This window comes from Xenopus laevis, chromosome 6L, assembly GCF_017654675.1.
Source record: "Xenopus laevis strain J_2021 chromosome 6L, Xenopus_laevis_v10.1, whole genome shotgun sequence".
NCBI classification, from domain to species: Eukaryota; Metazoa; Chordata; class Amphibia; order Anura; family Pipidae; genus Xenopus; species Xenopus laevis.
Window position 1 is genome coordinate 38,531,772 of NC_054381.1, and position 20,011 is coordinate 38,551,782.

The 20,011-nt window shown below is 37.5% G+C and overlaps 1 protein-coding gene across 3 annotated transcripts in view; it reads right to left on the reverse strand.

Moving 5' to 3' along the window:
- The window catches only part of snx13.L (sorting nexin 13 L homeolog), a 91,110-nt gene that overhangs the window by 49,805 nt on the left and 21,294 nt on the right, over positions 1-20,011 (reverse strand). For 2 of the 3 annotated variants that reach the window (XM_041565957.1, XM_018267380.2), the window contains exons 2-4: positions 6,308-6,364; positions 2,795-2,907; positions 1,523-1,625 (exon numbers count right to left, since the gene is read on the reverse strand). In XM_041565957.1, coding sequence (XP_041421891.1) covers positions 1,523-1,625; positions 2,795-2,907; positions 6,308-6,364 — 273 coding nt within the window. Of the gene's footprint in view, positions 1-1,522; positions 1,626-2,794; positions 2,908-6,307; positions 6,365-20,011 lie in introns of those variants that run through there. The other variant, XM_041565958.1, reaches the window with a different exon arrangement.

The following is a 20,011-nucleotide window of genomic DNA, read 5'->3' on the forward strand; positions in this document are numbered from 1 at the left end:
GGGACTAAATCTAATACCTAGCACATGAACATACTTACAAACTGTACACGAGACTCGGATTAATCTGACAGCGTTGTACTTTATAACATATTTTATTAAACCCTGACATTTTATGCTTCTTACATATATGGAAGACTGTAACGTATTTTAGTGAAAATAAAGTATGTTCCTCAAAAACAAATTACAAAGGTTTATTTATTTAAAAAGTTATAGCGTAGGACACGTGTAGCAGAACAGTGGCCCCTGATTTTAGGGTTATAGCACGGTTATAGCTCAGGGGGGAAAATTCATATATTTGCAGATACTTAATTATAGACTTGAGAGGCTACTGAAGAACTCCTTCACACTCCAGACTTACCTGGATATGTGTATCTAATGCTAACAGTAGATTTCGTAAGACTCCATTTATATAGATGGGATACAGAGCCCTCCTTATCCACACCCTGGCAGCAGCATACACCACACACACACCTGTGCACTGAGCATGGTCCCTTTCCCAGAACATGGCAGAAGGAAGGAACCAAAAAAATATAACAGTACTGTACAAGTACTGGGTCTTTAACTAAACAGGTGCAGGACTGCCAGTTGTGGGAAGTGACATTGCAGCAATATGTCAGGTGTATGACTGTAATGTCGCTTGTGTTATTTTTGACCGAGCTATGGAATGACAGTCACGCACACACTTCTATACACAAACATTTTTATTACATTTGTTTGCATCCCTTCAAACAAATTTAACAAATTAGCATATACCTATATAGAAATCCAGTTTTAATTAAAGAAACAGTAACATCAAAAAATTAGTGTTTTAAAGTAATACAAATATAATGCCCTGCACTAGTAAAACTGAGGTGTTTGCTGCAGAAACACTTCTATTGTTTATATAAATAAGATGCTGTGTAGCTATGGGGGCAGCCATTCAAAGGAAAAGGCTTAGGTTACACAGCAGATAAACTCTGTAGAACATAATGGTGTTATCTGTTATCCATTATTTAACCTGTGCCATATAGCTTTTTTTTCAAATTCCACCATTGCTACACAGCAGCTTGTTTATATAAACTATAGTAGTGTTTCTGAAGCAAACACATCCGTTTTACCAGTGCAGGACAACCGTATATGCTATTTTCATTACTTTAAAACAATTAGATGTTTTAGTGTTACTGTTCCTTTAACACAATATTGTTTAAGCATTCATAACATATAAACCAAAAAAAGAAATATCATTACTTGATTACAATCTGTGGAATAAGGTATGTTGGGTTAAAATAAAATACATTTATATTTATTACTGGAAGTACAGATAATGTTTATGCACCTTTACTACATAAGCCCAACTCAATGAGCTCATGTCAAAATGGGGGTATTCTTTCCCTGCAATCAGTATGGGCAAAATTGGACACTTTGCCTTTAAATGACTACAAGGTAACATAAAAACCTGTTTATGACCTTTAAACAAAACCCATAACACGGAAGTATGGGTCAAAATTGTGCACATTTTCACATATAATTTCCCAGTGTTTACCTTGGGAATGCCAGTAGATGTTGATGGTAGAAAAGAGTGCTCACACCTTTCTAAGTGTCGTTCTGAACTTGTTTTGCCAAAAAGGATAGTCACTACAAAACCCCTGTGAAAGAAATAAAATCATTATGCCTAAATAAAAGATGATTCTTAATAGATTTTGATCTCTGTCAACTACCAACCAATAATACGTGCTGTGCCTCTGACAGGAAGAAAGTCGATTTAAACACTGCAATATCTTATGCCTGCCAGATGTGCCGCATAGAAACTTTTATTGCCAAAAAATAATGTTGAAGCATGGAAATCAGGGCTGAATTAATTTTAAATGATTACATGACATGAAAAAAGTTAGTGGTTAACTGCCACTGAAAAGAAACACATCTACTGCCACAAATAAGGGCAAAAACTGGATGCAATTGGACCGTCAACTTTATAATAACATTTAGTACTGTAAAGAAGGGTATAGGAGAAAAATTCTTTTTGGTTTTCACAGTTTTTGTATAGTTTTTAAAGGAGAAGGAAAGCTACCGATGCAGTTTATTGCCAATAGTAATCCACAATCATGCAAGCTAGAATGCATCTGTTACTCTTCATTCTGTCTTCATGCAGCAGTTGGGTGTCAGAATTCTGGATTCGGTGCATCCCTATTTTTAATTGATTGTATTTAGAATGTATCTTATTTCAGTATGCTGAAGCGAATATTACATTTTCATTTTCACAATAGTTCCCCTTTAATTTCAACCTTTTCTCCTTTAAGTTCTTATTCTGCTTGTTCACAGAATGCTGAAGGGAATACTAACTGATTGATCTTCCATTCTGATTATCTCATATTTGGTACATCATAGCATGCTATTAGAATCGAGGTTTATGAATACGCTCAAAATGTCACCCATGGCTGTGTGGTCACTTACAGGACAAAAATTCTGGTGGAAGTGTCACAGAAATCAGTCCTTTTCTAGCAGTAGGTTCAGATAAGTGACGTGTGGGTCTATAAAAACTTTACCTAACTGACCCTAACCTGCAGCGTGCTCCTATTTATAACCACACCGTTGCAAGTATATGAAAAGGAACACGTGCAAGTGGAATTGGGGCACTAGAAGGTAACAGGCAGGGTGGGCGTAGGCTAAAGTTCAGTCCACACCCGCCCACAAACTTTGTGCGCAAGTCTGACCCGCGGGTCCCAAGGGCTTCAGGTCGGCCTGCACATTACTAGTTCAGATCTGCAGGAATTTTTGCAACAAACTAATACAAGTAATTACAAATTTCTGTCCTTACCCTCCAACAAAGCATAGTATGTAAAAGGCAAAGTAGAATATAGCAAAAGGTCCAAACTTGATCAGGAACAGCACAACGCCAAGACTTCCCCATCCCCATATGGAAAGACTAGCCTGAAGCAAAATAAGAGACACAAATGCTCAAAATACAGTTATCATCATATTAAAATATAACATGTACACAACCTAGTTCTAAGAACAGATTCATTGCTTTAGGTGGTAGTGATACTTCTAGTTTTTTGCTTAGCTCTCTACTTTGATGGCAATAATAACTATTAATCACACAATTACTTCTGTAAAACCACAACTTAGTAAAATATATTCTTTTATATAAGCACTCCACTTCCTCATATGGAGAAGGATATTACGTCCTGCAGGGGGCGAGTACTACTGCTTTCAGTCCCTCTTAGCTCACACCCACTCCTGCAAAAAATAAAAGCATCCTTTGTCTGAAAATCTCCTCTCCCGCACTGCTCAGGTTTGGGGGTTTTTTTTCACATGGTGCTTTTAAGGGCAGAGACACATGTGGACTAATCCCCCCGAACTGCCTTCCCGCTGGCTAGAATCTAAATCGCCGGTGGGATGGCACTCGGAGTGTTTCGTCTTCCAAAGTCACCCGAAGTTTCCTCGTGAGGTGACTTTGGAAAATGAAGCGCTTTGAGTGCCACCCCACCAGCGATTTAGAGAAGTGTCACTATCCCTTTAACTAGAGCATTTATAGCTTTTCCAAAAAAAAGTGTGATGTTTTTCTATTCTCAAAGGATAACCTCTTATCATCTGAAAGGATCTGCTGGTTAAAAAGGCAAAATTATTATGGTCCCCTTACATATTTATACATAGTTAACATATAATACTAAGAACCTCTTTCATCATAGTGATACTATCACTTAAAGGAGAACTAAACCCTACAAATTAATAGGGTTAAAATGGCATGTTTTATATACTGAACTTATTGCACCAGCCTAAAGTTTCAGCTTCCTAATTGCAGCAATGATCCAGGACTTCAAACTTGTCACAGGGGGTCACCATCTTGGAAAGTGTCTGTGACACTCACATGCTCAGTGGGCTCTGAGCAGCTGTTGAGAAGCTAAGCTAAGGGGTCATTGCAAATGTAGTAATTATCTGTATTAATTACTAATCAGCCTTATATTGTGACATTTCTATTCTATGTGTACTGTAAATTGTGAGTGGGTCCCTAAGCTCAGTAAGTGACAGCAGCACAGTCAGAGCATGTGCAGTGAATCAGCAGAAAAGAAGATGGGGAGCTACTGGGGCATCTTTGGAGACACATATCTTTACTGCTAAATGTCCGTGGTTGCCTTGGGCTGGTACAGAAGCACAAAACATAATGTACAATATTTCTAGCCTACATCTTTAGTTAGGCTTTAGTTCTGTTTTAAAGGGGTGGTTCACCTTTAATTTAACTTTTAGTATGTTATAGAATGGCTAATTCTAAGCAAGTTTTCAATTCTTTTTATTATTTGTTTATTATTTATTTTTATTTTCTTCTGACTCTGACTTTGCAGCTTTCAAATGGGCGTTGCTGACCCCTTCTAACAAGCAAATTCTCTGTAAGGCTGCAAATGTCATTGCTACTTTTTTATTACTCATCTTGCTATTTGGGCCACTCCTATTCATATTTCAGTCTCTTATTCAAATCAATGCATGGTTGCTAGGATAAGTAGGTCCCTAGTTACCAGATTGCTTATGATGCAAATTGAAGAGATGCAGAATAAAAAGCTAAATAACTGAAAAACCTTAAATAATAAAAAATGAAAACCAATTGCAAATTGTCTCAGAATATCCCTCTCTACCTCAAACTAAAAGTTATATCAAAGGTGAACAACCCCTTTAACATAACTCTTACCCACTGCTCCTCTGCTTTAAAAAGTACACTAGCCCAGCAGAAAACTAGCTAAGCAATTAGCAACTGCACAACAGTTTGGCACCCTCCAGTGACACCAGCTTTCCTTGTCTTTTAGTCCTCTTGACACCAGCCCTTGCAGCCTCTTATATTAATGTTTCCAATAAACCTCGTTCCCAGGAACAGGCCACAAATGGACATTTTAAGATAAGAGAAAAAATACGTGGCTATGACCTTCAGTGGGAGAGGTTTCAACAGGGAGTGGTGATACATTGGGCATGGCTATACAATTGTTGTTTTTTTCGTCAATGCAACGTACCCACTTTTCCCTGTGTCTCCAGATTTCACTTTGAAACTCTAGCAAACTAATCCTGCAGATTATTATGCACACTATGGTAATAGAGTTAAAAATAACAATGCCTCTCTGTAGATAGTATTATAGGGTTCTCATGGGGCAGAAAAACTAATTTCTGGTCTTGTTTTCAGTTGATTGTGGTATGGGACCTGTTATCCAGAGTGCTCGGGACCTGGGGTTTTCCAGATAACAGATCGTTCATACCTAAGGGTAGGGGCACACTGGGTGATTCAGGGAGATTTAGTCGCCTGGTGACGAATCGCCTCGTCTTTGCCGCGACCAATCTCCCCGAATGCCTTCCCTCTGTCTTGCGCCGGCTAAAATGAAAAATCGCCTGCGCTAAAGCACACGCGGCACTTCGTTTTCCAAAGTCGTCTGAAGTGAATTTAGTGCAGGCGATTTTTCATTTTAGCCGGCGCAAGACAGAGGGAAGGCGTTCGGGGAGATTGGTCGAGGCAAAGACGAGGCGATTAAATCTCCCTGAATCGCCCAGTGTGCCCCTACCCCTAAGTCTATTAGAAAATCTTTTAAACATTTAGAGGCACAATTATTAAAAATCTAATTTTGAATTCATGTGAGTTTTTTTTAAACTCTACTGAATTCGATTTTATTTGAAATTCGAAAGGGGGGTTATTTATTACAAAAATCGAATTGCTAAAAATCAGACAAATTATTTGTGACCTGAAAATTTGATTCAAATTCGATTCAAATTCGATTCAAATTCGATTCAAATTCGATTCAAATTCGATTCAAATTCGAGTTTTTCCCTCAGAAAAAAATGGAGGAATGGAATGTCAGGATGGCTACTAGTAGCATAAAAATGGTCACTGGACCTCTCCCATTGACTTATACATGAACTCAGCAGGTTTTAGTTGGCGAATAGTCGAAATCGAGTTTTTAAAGTAATTTGAGATTTTTGACCATAACCAAAATTTGAAAATTAAAATTAAAATTTTCAATTCGAGCCTTAATAAACCTGCCTCTAAATAAACCCAATAGACTGGTTTTCTTAATTCTCAAGTTCCTTTACTCATCCAAAAAGATCTTTCAGAAGTGAAGACTGGAGAAGGAAGCCATTCTTCTTCTCTGCTGTTTCAAAATGTATAGTCTTACAAATACGCTTTTCACCTGGGACTACATACACAGGAAATCGTGTCACATATAGTTGTGTCTGTTGACACATTCTTCAGAAGTTGGAAAGGATATGTTAAATGAATTATGCATACAATAGCGCAGACAGGGCCATCAATCTGGCCCTCATTTTAGAAAAGGCAAAGATGTAAATGTTATTTTACCTTTAAAATGTAGCTGGCAACATCCTCTTTTCTATTCCTTTCATCAAGACAAGGCTCCTGCAGAAAGGCAAACATACAACATAAGCCCATTTTACAGAAATGGTTCTATTGTAAATCTGGGATTTATCTTTGTTACCCAATAAATGTCTTAGAATCAATTGTTTACCTCATTTTGATAACATGTGTGTACTGTAGGAAGATTTTTAGCTGTATTAAATTAGATCATAGGGACCCATCATAAACAACACAGGACCCAATTTGGGGTCCCAAACCTATATTATAAACTCCTGGTTTAAATCATTTCATGGCAACATTTCATAGTTGCCTTTGCTGAACTTCAAAAGTGTTTAGTCAGATTTTATTGCAAACTATACATAAATACACATAAACATACACAGTGGGACAAAATTACAAAGTCCTCGAAGTGTCTTTTCCCAGTTATCTCTAACCCTTCAGCAATGTCTGAAGTACTTTATTGGAGCAACTTTTCTGCAGCCATGCACTACAATTCATGACAGAGAGTAAATAAATATATATATATATATATATATATATATATATATATATATATATATATATGGAGAGAAATGTGGAACGCACACCTATAGCCAAAGTAAAAAATTGGGTGCCAGTCTGGAAAAAACTTAATAAGTACTGTGGGATGACGGCACACCAAAAAAAATCCAACAAGACAAATCTTAGAGAATAAATAGGAGGTTTATTGGACTGAACCAACGTTTCAGTTCCTCACAGGAACTTTCATCAGGGAGTGAAAAGCTTTGTGCACAGTGAGACGCTTAAATTCTGAATATGGCGCCAAAAATGGTTGCTGAGCAACCATTGTGTTAGTGTAAACAACCCAGTGATCGTGCCACCTGGAAGTGAATAAAAATAAAAACAAAGCCGCCTGTCACATAGTTAGGAGTTCTTACCTCATTAGCCGTGGCCTGGGCCCTTAACCCCGCAGTGATCGTGTACCAATGGCCAGACACAGTCCCCGTCCAGGGTCCTGTGCGCTGTGTGTGACTCCCGGCTTGCAGGCGCGGAAGGGGCGGAGCTTAGTACGTAGTGCGCATACTAGCGCATTCCTGCGATTGGAGGCCATTCCGCTCGGACTGACAGCCAGGAGCTGTAACCAACGCTGCTAAAGATAGCAACGGTGGCGCTCCCCTGCTGTATCTCCCAAAGCCCAGGCCCTGCAGCGTTATGAATGTATGGTCTGCGAGTTAACGCTGACCAATACACCCTGCTGTAATTAGCCTTGTTGGGTTTTGTTTGGCCAATGCTTGCCCACATTTGCGCCTCTCACACAACATTAAGGGATACTGGGTCAGTGTCAGCCATAGGTCGACCAAAGAAGGGGCACAGTGTATCGGGGGTACTGCCCGTGGGTTCCTACTGCCAGGCTAAATCATGGGTAGGGTGACAAGGAAACATGGACCTAACGGCATAGACTGTGAACAAAGAAAGATTTAAGACATAAGGGGGAAATAACACAATAGCAAGAGACAATGAATATCAAGTGGCAGAACAAAATAGGTTATAACAGTCCACAATCAAGGCAAACAGTCCAAAAGTGGGTAATCATAGGTATGTTCATATGAAACACCCCAGTGGAAGTATTTCGTTCAGACCTCGGGGGGATACAGTATCCAGCGTGTGTATCCACCTGGACTCCCTTCTTAGTAGGGCTTGTTCACGGTCGCCACCTGCAACCTGTGGCTAAACATTTTTTAGCGGAAGGACATACTCTCCCAACGTTTAGGTGTATGGCCATAGACCATCAACCTCCATTGGAAAGAGGTGGCGACCGTGAACAAGCCCTACTAAGAAGGGAGTCCAGGTGGATACACACGCTGGATACTGTATCCCCCCGAGGTCTGAACGAAATACTTCCACTGGGGTGTTTCATATGAACATACCTATGATTACCCACTTTTGGACTGTTTGCCTTGATTGTGGACTGTTATAACCTATTTTGTTCTGCCACTTGATATTCATTGTCTCTTGCTATTGTGTTATTTCCCCCTTATGTCTTAAATCTTTCTTTGTTCACAGTCTATGCCGTTAGGTCCATGTTTCCTTGTCACCCTACCCATGATTTAGCCTGGCAGTAGGAACCCACGGGCAGTACCCCCGATACACTGTGCCCCTTCTTTGGTCGACCTATGGCTGACACTGACCCAGTATCCCTTAATGTTGTGTGAGAGGCGCAAATGTGGGCAAGCATTGGCCAAACAAAACCCAACAAGGCTAATTACAGCAGGGTGTATTGGTCAGCGTTAACTCGCAGACCATACATTCATAACGCTGCAGGGCCTGGGCTTTGGGAGATACAGCAGGGGAGCGCCACCGTTGCTATCTTTAGCAGCGTTGGTTACAGCTCCTGGCTGTCAGTCCGAGCGGAATGGCCTCCAATCGCAGGAATGCGCTAGTATGCGCACTACGTACTAAGCTCCGCCCCTTCCGCGCCTGCAAGCCGGGAGTCACACACAGCGCACAGGACCCTGGACGGGGACTGTGTCTGGCCATTGGTACACGATCACTGCGGGGTTAAGGGCCCAGGCCACGGCTAATGAGGTAAGAACTCCTAACTATGTGACAGGCGGCTTTGTTTTTATTTTTATTCACTTCCAGGTGGCACGATCACTGGGTTGTTTACACTAACACAATGGTTGCTCAGCAACCATTTTTGGCGCCATATTCAGAATTTAAGCGTCTCACTGTGCACAAAGCTTTTCACTCCCTGATGAAAGTTCCTGTGAGGAACTGAAACGTTGGTTCAGTCCAATAAACCTCCTATTTATTCTCTAAGATTTGTCTTGTTGGATTTTTTTGGTGTGCCGTCATCCCACAGTACTTATATATATATATATATATATATATATATATATTTTTTTTTTTTTTTGGATAAAATGCAAAATGTTTCCATTTGACCAAGATCTGGTCTTTTATCCAAAACTTGGGGTTTTCACCGTAGGGAGTTAGCTAGGATATTGCTACTACAATAGAAGTATTTATTAATACTGAATAATATAACATTATTTAAAGTAGTGTAGTTTTGATAAAAACAATTAACTTTAAAAAGGCACTATATAAATAAAGGTTCATATAATAAATTATAGTAAATTTTGGGATTGCTTGGGGGAACAGTATTCTCATGGTTGCCCAGTTAATAATGGTATTTTTTTCTTTTAGGAAATACATAGTATTGCCGCCTTACTTAATGTTATGGAATACAGATATTCTAACAAGCTGGCAATACATGCTCAGTTTGGTTTGCCCATACTGCCCGACTGTCTGGGCATGGATGGCAGCCTGGGGATCTCACTTTCACCCATTGATAAATATTCTTCTAAAAATCCCATAGGAATGAATAAAACATTGGTGAGTTTTTATGTATTAAGCTCTAAACTCACATTTTGGTAAATCTGCCCCTACATCGACTAAAAAAGCATAACATTATGATAACGATGTAACATTAATAAACTTTAAAAAGGCACTATAAAAATAAAGGTTCATATAATAAATTATAGTAAATTTTGGGCTTGCTTGGGGGAACAGTATTCTCATGGTTGCCCAGTTAATAATGATAATTATTATATATAATAATTATGATAATGATGTAACATTAAGGGGGTTATTTACCAAATGATTGTTACAGGGGAAAAAGGAAATAATTTTTAAAAATGCTGATTATTTGTTTAAAATGGAGACTGCCTTCCCGTAATTCAAAGCTTCTGGATAACAGGTTTCTGGATAATGGATCCTATACCTGTATGGTAACCTATTACACTCTGCGTATAAGCTGATGTATATTACCCAAACAGATTATTTGTTTCTAATAACTAAGAGACTAAGGGGCCGATTCATGAAGCTCGAGTGAAGGATTCGAATTAAAAAAACTTCGAATTTCGAAGTGTTTTTTGGGCTACTTCGACCATCGAATGGGCTACTTCGACCTTCGACTACGACTACGAATCGAACGATTCGAACTAAAAATCGTTCGACTATTCGACCATTCGATAGTCGAAGTACTGTCTCTTTAAAAAAACTTCGACCCCCTACTTCGGCAGCTAAAAGCTACCGAAGTCAATGTTAGCCTATGGGGAAGGTCCCCATAGGCTTGCCTAAGTTTTTTTGATCGAAGGATATTCCTTCGATCGTTGTATTAAAATCCTTCGAATCGTTCAATTCGAAGGATTTAATCGTTCGATCGAAGGAATAATCCTTCGATCGTTCGATCGTAGGATTTGCGCTAAATCCTTTGACTTCGATATTAGAAGTCGAAGGATTTTAGTTCCTAGTCGAATATCGAGGGTTAATTAACCCTCGATATTCGACCCTTAGTGAATCGGCCCCTAAGTGTTAAACACTAATGACAATTTTAGGTCTAGTACATCGCTCTGCTATACTAACCTATGATCACTTAACAACCTTTAACATGTTTATTGAATAACATTTATTCCAAATGTATTCTGCTAAACAGAAATATTCATACTGTATGTATCTCATTATTCAAGCTCTAATGCAGCAAAACACCCACATCATTATCCCAGGATTGTGCCCTATTATTAAAGTACCATGTACACTTCCCTCTCCATGAAAATGAGAGAAGTTGGAACATAAGCAGTTTGATTCAGTATGATTCAAAAGAACTTCACATCCCAGAAAGTGGAAACTGAAGCAGTGAAACAAATTCTGTTTCCAAGATCATTTCTAATGAGCGGTTATCACTCACTAAGCTGTTGGGTGACAATCAAAATGAGCACCCATAAAAATGAAAGTGCCAAAGGGCAAAAAAAGCCTTCAGTTCTGTAATTCTAGTGTGGAAAACGTACTAGAAGGCGCTGTTCCAAAACAACTTGATATTATTAAAGGGTTAGTTTGCCTTTAAATGAATTTTCTGAATAAATTCAAGAGAGCTACATGATTTTTTAATTATTTAGCATTTATTAGGGATATGTAAGGTAATACATAGAAAATGAGGCAGAAACCAAACCTCCTGACAGACGCAAGGCAGAATGAAACACATATTTCCTTGAAAACCTTCCCCTCCCTTTCCCCCCTCTCCCTATAGCCCACCCCCTCTCCCCACAGTATGATAAATGAACAGATACAAGATAACTCATGAAGTCACGGAGAGTGACTCGATACCATGTGACGATACAAACAAAAAAAAATGTATAGAGTTATCTATTAATTAGTGATGTGCAGGCGGAACCTATACCCACGGGACCCGCACTCTTCTTTGCACCGTCAAATGCCGGCTTCCGACTTCGTCTTTTATAGATGCTGCACCTGATCACTCCGCCCCTTTTGTGACATCATAGGTCGGGGCGGGTCTATAAAAGCAACCTGGAAGTTGTATGCGGGCAGTCGCTGGCTCATGGAGGGCGGTCCCCATAGACGCAAAGATCTTTCATTGGTGAACAATCAATTTCAGCGTAATCGGACCAATCCGTCAAATTATCATGAAGTTAGTGGGAATCGAACGATCGCGCATCTTATGATTTTTCGTCCGACATCTGTCGGAAAATTGATGGGCCAGTGCAATCTATCTATGTTTGCAGGGCCAAGCAGGCAGCTACCCTGGCAATATCGCTTGAAATGTTCTTTTTAGTTGATGGACAAATCTTACATTTAAACGTTTGTTTCGAGATAATCGTGGTCTCACGATAACGAAGAGATCTTTTAAAAATCGTTACATCTATGGCCAGCTTTAGGGTCGGGAAATCCTGACACGGACATCACTACTCACTACGCTAGCATTATTTGCTGTAATTTTATTGAACCCATACTTGTTATGATAAAAACCAATAAAACAATAAATAATAAAGAAAAGAAAAGGAAGAGGCAATGCTGACAACACATAATACAATGCATCTGATTCTTATATGTGCATCTGTACAGAATAAAGGAAATATAAGTAAAAGTACTGACACATGATCTGTACAGAGCAGAAAAAGCACTAGGGCACTGCCTATCTAAGCAAAAGTGGTTTCAATTTGGCTCTACATTGCACAGTCAAGTCAAGATATTCCCACCATTTTACTATTTCAAAAATTAAAACCACAAACTTGCTGATAATTTGCCTGCTACAACCAACAACAAACGGACAAAATATAAAGTAACCGCTCCGACTCACCGCAGATGCTGTAAATTTCAAAAGCCGGCAAGAGTGCTTGTCAGGTCCAGGTGCAGGAACTTCGGCGTCCCACGCCGTATGCAAGTAGGGATAAGAAAAGGTTGATTCCGCACACCGGTTTGTCAGTTAAAAAGCATCATCTTTATTCGACCATGTTTAAAACACACGTTGCTTGACGCGTTTCGGGCTCAGCTGCCCTTAATCATAAGCATAGAAAAGGATAGCAAGAGTAACAGTTTAAATAGCTAATCCCTATAGTGACCTCCAATGGTCAAAAATAGGTATTTAATTACAAAGTTATTTAAATTGCCAATGTTTAAAAAATTGCCTGTCATAGTGTATCAAAATACAAATCAATCATTGTTAAAACCAAAAGGATACAATATACAAAATTTTCACAAATTAAACAAATAGTTGAAACATTATGATTAACCATTTAGTTACTTCAAGTAAAATGTGAAATATCAAATCTGGTATTTAACCCATCCGGATTACGTGTGTGTAAAGTTAGAATCCAAAAAGCTTCACGATTATTCAGAGACATAAGTGGATCACCTCCCCTTATGGGGGTAAATACTTTTTCAATTATTTTAACCCCTAAGTCCTGAATGCCAAGTTTACTACAGGATTTAAAATGTTTGCCAATAGGGGATTTGATATCACCTTTTTCTATTGCAAGTAGATGTTCTCTAATTCTATCTTTCAGGGGGCGAATTGTGCGTCCAACATATTGTTTTAGACAGCATTTACATTCTAGTAAGTATACAACTCTACTGCTGCAACAATTATTATATGTACGATTATTATATATTTTTCCTGTAATATTTGATTTAAAATCAGTACTGATTGAAATAACAGAACATGTTTTACAAGGAAATTTTCCACATTTATAGGTGCCCTTTGTTGCCAGCCAGGTGTCAGGTGCTGATAAACCTCGACTGGAAACCATACTCGGCGAAAGTTTAGTTCCTAAAGTAGGGGATCGTCTTGAGATTGTTTTTAGTTCACTTTCTTGTAATATTTTTTTCATAGTAGGATCATTATACAGAACTGGAATATGTTTACGTACAATTTTGCAAATATCATTAAATTCCCTGCTGTATTGTGTGCTGAAATAAATCACAGTTTTATCATTGTGATTGGCTAGTGAATTATTTTTATCATTAGACATTCTTTCTTTGTTTTTATATAGGAGATTATGTCTCTCCCTTATCCTAGCCCGTTGATAGGCTAATTCTACCAAGTCTGGGGAATATCCTCTATCTATAAGTTTATTTTCAGAGTAACAGATTGTTCATCATAAAATTCCAAAGATGAACAATTTCGTCTGAAACGCAGAAATTGGCTAAATGGAATACTTTTCTTAGTATGGTGAGGGTGACAACTATCTGCCCTCAGGATAGTATTCCCTGCTGTAGGTTTAATATAAACTTTCGATTCAATTTTTCCTGTATCAGAAGAACCAATTAGCATGGTGTCCAAAAATTCAATATTTGTGGGATTTTTGTTCAAAGTGAATGTCAAATTAAAAGAGTTGGTGTTCAAATAATCCAAAAACATTTTAAGCTCAATAGAAGATCCACGCCAAATAAATATTAGATCATCTATATAGCGGCCGTACCAAACAATGCAGTCGCTAAAAGAGTTATTCTCCCCAAAGACGTGGATTTTTTCCCACCAACCCATGTAGAGATTCGCATAGGAAGGTGAGAAAGCAGCACCCATTGCTGCACCACGTCTCTGGAGGTAATAAGATCCGTCAAAATAGAAATAATTATGTGAAATAAGAAATTCCAAAGCCAAATTCAAAAAAAAATATACAGTCTTGAGAATATAATTCCGAATTATTAAGCATGTGGCTGATACATTCTAAGCCTTTAGAATGTGGAATTGACGAATATAGTGATTGGACATCCATGGTAACCCATGTGTAATCATTACGCCAGGTTATGCCTCCAAGGATTGATAACAAATGACCAGTATCTTTCAGGTAAGATTTTAGATTTCTCACAATAGGCTGAAAGCATTTGTCAATCCAAATTGAAAGACCTTCATTTAAAGAACCAATGCTAGAGACTATTGGTCTGCCTTGGGGTTTACTCATGGATTTGTGGATCTTTGGTAAATGGTGAAATATTGGAGTGATGGGAAATTTACGGATCAAAAAAGGTACATCTTTAGAATTAACCACTCCCAGTGACACTCCAAATTTAATCAGATCTGCAAGTTCAGTTTGGAAGCGTTTAATGGGGTTATTTGCCAATTTTAGATAAGTTTCTGAATCTGAGAGCTGACGTACAGCCTCAGAGATATAATCAGTTGTATTCAATATTACCACGGCCCCACCTTTGTCCGCTTGGCGTATAGTAATATTTGAATTATCCAAAAGTTGTTTCAAAACCTTATTGTCCTGAAGACTAAAATTAGTCAACTCATTTTTATTCTTATGTTTAGACAATTTCCACAGATCTTGTTCTATTAGATCCTGAAAAACGTCCATTGAAGGACATCTGGAATTAATAGGGTAGAATGTACTATTAGGTTTGAGACCTAAAGATATATGTTTTATCGGATCCTTATCTACAACATTTCCTTCAAATAGTAGGTCCTCTAGATTTTGGAGACCTGTTAAATCAGAAAAGTGAGAAAAATTTATATTGTGCTGACTCAATTCCATCATATTATTTTCCACTTCTATATAGTCAGAATCTGAAGTGGTATTTTCATTCTGAACAGGAGCCAAAACCATTGTTTCTGAGTTATCAGAAGAATTATCAAAAAAATATATATATATAATATATATAAAATATATTCTGTATATATGTGGCGTAGACCAAGGTCCATCTTAAGAAACCGCAATAATTCCAGAAGTGTTTCTTTTTCAAGTGGTTCGGACGAGGACAATTCCTTTGGAGTAGCGGACACAGAACTGTTCTCTCTACAGGAGAACAGACGGAGTCCATCAACAGATTTTGCCAGGGATATGAATACACCAGATTTTAGGAATCCAAAAAACTACGGATCCCAGGACCCGGAACGAACCACTATGGATATGGGAAAGAAGAAATCCAAATGGAAACAACAAAAATACGACCCAAGAAGACAAGAAGAGGGGGCAAGAAGCACAGTCGAAATGAGATACCAATTGAGGGATATTCGTCCCCCGAAAGGAAAAAACATTGAATGTTATTAATTTATCTTCTTTTCCTCTATCAGCTCGACAACAGAACATACTGAGTAAGGGTTTGTCGTTTGCCCCAGATTGTCACTTCAATGTTTTCAATACATTAATTGATGTTAACAGACTGGTAAGGAAATTGACTTTACGCAGACATTTTTTTGATAATTCTTCTGATAACTCAGAAACAATGGTTTTGGCTCCTGTTCAGAATGAAAATACCACTTCAGATTCTGACTATATAGAAGTGGAAAATAATATGATGGAATTGAGTCAGCACAATATAAATTTTTCTCACTTTTCTGATTTAACAGGTCTCCAAAATCTAGAGGACCTACTATTTGAAGGAAATGTTGTAGATAAGGATCCGATAAAACATATATCTTTAGGTCTCAAACCTAATAGTACATTCTACCCTATTAATTCCAGATGTCCTTCAATGGACGTTTTTCAGGATCTAATAGAACAAGATCTGTGGAAATTGTCTAAACATAAGAATAAAAATGAGTTGACTAATTTTAGTCTTCAGGACAATAAGGTTTTGAAACAACTTTTGGATAATTCAAATATTACTATACGCCAAGCGGACAAAGGTGGGGCCGTGGTAATATTGAATACAACTGATTATATCTCTGAGGCTGTACGTCAGCTCTCAGATTCAGAAACTTATCTAAAATTGGCAAATAACCCCATTAAACGCTTCCAAACTGAACTTGCAGATCTGATTAAATTTGGAGTGTCACTGGGAGTGGTTAATTCTAAAGATGTACCTTTTTTGATCCGTAAATTTCCCATCACTCCAATATTTCACCATTTACCAAAGATCCACAAATCCATGAGTAAACCCCAAGGCAGACCAATAGTCTCTAGCATTGGTTCTTTAAATGAAGGTCTTTCAATTTGGATTGACAAATGCTTTCAGCCTATTGTGAGAAATCTAAAATCTTACCTGAAAGATACTGGTCATTTGTTATCAATCCTTGGAGGCATAACCTGGCGTAATGATTACACATGGGTTACCATGGATGTCCAATCACTATATTCGTCAATTCCACATTCTAAAGGCTTAGAATGTATCAGCCACATGCTTAATAATTCGGAATTATATTCTCAAGACTGTATATTTTTTTTGAATTTGGCTTTGGAATTTCTTATTTCACATAATTATTTCTATTTTGACGGATCTTATTACCTCCAGAGACGTGGTGCAGCAATGGGTGCTGCTTTCTCACCTTCCTATGCGAATCTCTACATGGGTTGGTGGGAAAAAATCCACGTCTTTGGGGAGAATAACTCTTTTAGCGACTGCATTGTTTGGTACGGCCGCTATATAGATGATCTAATATTTATTTGGCGTGGATCTTCTATTGAGCTTAAAATGTTTTTGGATTATTTGAACACCAACTCTTTTAATTTGACATTCACTTTGAACAAAAATCCCACAAATATTGAATTTTTGGACACCATGCTAATTGGTTCTTCTGATACAGGAAAAATTGAATCGAAAGTTTATATTAAACCTACAGCAGGGAATACTATCCTGAGGGCAGATAGTTGTCACCCTCACCATACTAAGAAAAGTATTCCATTTAGCCAATTTCTGCGTTTCAGACGAAATTGTTCATCTTTGGAATTTTATGATGAACAATCTGTTACTCTGAAAAATAAACTTATAGATAGAGGATATTCCCCAGACTTGGTAGAATTAGCCTATCAACGGGCTAGGATAAGGGAGAGACATAATCTCCTATATAAAAACAAAGAAAGAATGTCTAATGATAAAAATAATTCACTAGCCAATCACAATGATAAAACTGTGATTTATTTCAGCACACAATACAGCAGGGAATTTAATGATATTTGCAAAATTGTACGTAAACATATTCCAGTTCTGTATAATGATCCTACTATGAAAAAAATATTACAAGAAAGTGAACTAAAAACAATCTCAAGACGATCCCCTACTTTAGGAACTAAACTTTCGCCGAGTATGGTTTCCAGTCGAGGTTTATCAGCACCTGACACCTGGCTGGCAACAAAGGGCACCTATAAATGTGGAAAATTTCCTTGTAAAACATGTTCTGTTATTTCAATCAGTACTGATTTTAAATCAAATATTACAGGAAAAATATATAATAATCGTACATATAATAATTGTTGCAGCAGTAGAGTTGTATACTTACTAGAATGTAAATGCTGTCTAAAACAATATGTTGGACGCACAATTCGCCCCCTGAAAGATAGAATTAGAGAACATCTACTTGCAATAGAAAAAGGTGATATCAAATCCCCTATTGGCAAACATTTTAAATCCTGTAGTAAACTTGGCATTCAGGACTTAGGGGTTAAAATAATTGAAAAAGTATTTACCCCCATAAGGGGAGGTGATCCACTTATGTCTCTGAATAATCGTGAAGCTTTTTGGATTCTAACTTTACACACACGTAATCCGGATGGGTTAAATACCAGATTTGATATTTCACATTTTACTTGAAGTAACTAAATGGTTAATCATAATGTTTCAACTATTTGTTTAATTTGTGAAAATTTTGTATATTGTATCCTTTTGGTTTTAACAATGATTGATTTGTATTTTGATACACTATGACAGGCAATTTTTTAAACATTGGCAATTTAAATAACTTTGTAATTAAATACCTATTTTTGACCATTGGAGGTCACTATAGGGATTAGCTATTTAAACTGTTACTCTTGCTATCCTTTTCTATGCTTATGATTAAGGGCAGCTGAGCCCGAAACGCGTCAAGCAACGTGTGTTTTAAACATGGTCGAATAAAGATGATGCTTTTTAACTGACAAACCGGTGTGCGGAATCAACCTTTTCTTATCCCTACAACCAACAACAGCCTTCAGCAGTGAAAAAGCCTGTATGACATTTCAGACATTTGGTAAATAGCAATCTTAATATAGAAAGAAATGATCCCACTCACTTTTGGTTACCAGAGAAGCATAAGAAAGAAGTAAAAAAGAAAATAAAGGACAACATTCATACTACAGAAATACCGGTTTAGACAATTTAAAGCAAATATTGGTGACTAGGTATCCATGGTTTCTGCACTATATATATTCTGCTTAGGGGCCCATAAATGTGTGATTTTATGATATTCATTGTACGGTAATCCCTAAAATCACTAAAAAAAAAGAACAAATTGTGGGATTTATTTATTTACTTTATTAATTTTTTTCAACGTAGCTCAGACATAACCAAACAAGCTGTAAGGAAAAATTCAGATAAGAAAAATAGAAAAGAAATGGAAATCGAAAATAAAAGTGCAAGAATGTCTTATTTTAATACACATTTTTCAAGGTGCCACTGATTTTTATACAGGTATAGGATCCCTTATCCGGAAACCCGATATCCAGAAAGCTCTGAATTACAGAATGGCTGTCTCCCATAGACTCCATTTTATCCAAATAATCCAAATTTTTAAAAATGATTTCCTTTTTCTCTGTAATAATAAAACAGTAGCTTGTACTTGATCCCAAATAAGATACAATTAATTCATATTGGAAGCAAAACCAGCCTATTGGGTTTATTTAATGTTTAAATTAATTTCTAGTAGACTTAAGGCATGAAGACCCAAATTACGGAAAGATCAGTTATCCGGAAAACCCCAGGTTCTGAGCATTCTGGATAACAGGTCCCATACCTGTATTGGAATTTTACAACAATTTATATTCTTGCCCAATATCAATAAAAAGCTTGATAAATAAGATGAATTTTATGATGGCTAGTGTTCAGATGGTGATGTGTGGTTTATATGAGTTCAGTATTTTTTTTAATAAAAAAAACTTGATATATAGGCCTCTTAATATAATACAGGGATCACCAACAAAAGGCCAGAACCAAGAGATTTTTATGGACTTTAGGCTAGACTTTGTCCTCACGGTTCTTTACAAGACATCATCATGTTCTCTGTGTGTGAGTATTCCCTGCAAAAGAGATTAATGCAAATTAAGGAATAGAGTAAGGAACAGTTTTACTCAGAAAATGTTTCTCTACTTCCCAAAATAGTCCATAACTATAAGGGGAGCAGACCCACAACTGTGGCAGGCACTGGGAAATTTGGGAGCCATGAAGGACAGACTAGGGAAGGGGGGCAGCAGGTTCAGCCACAAGTACTCCAAAAGGGTGAAAAGCCCATAAAAATATTTTGTTGGGGGTCTCCGAGCTCTTAATTTTATGTGACTGAAGATGTCTACTAACCCTATATCATTAGTGTGAGCATTATCAAATACAGGTATGAGACCTGCTATCCAGAATGCTCAGGACCTGGGGTATATCCCCATGTATGGATCACCATAGTCTTAAATCTACTAAAAAATAATTTTAACATTATGGGGCAGATTTATTACG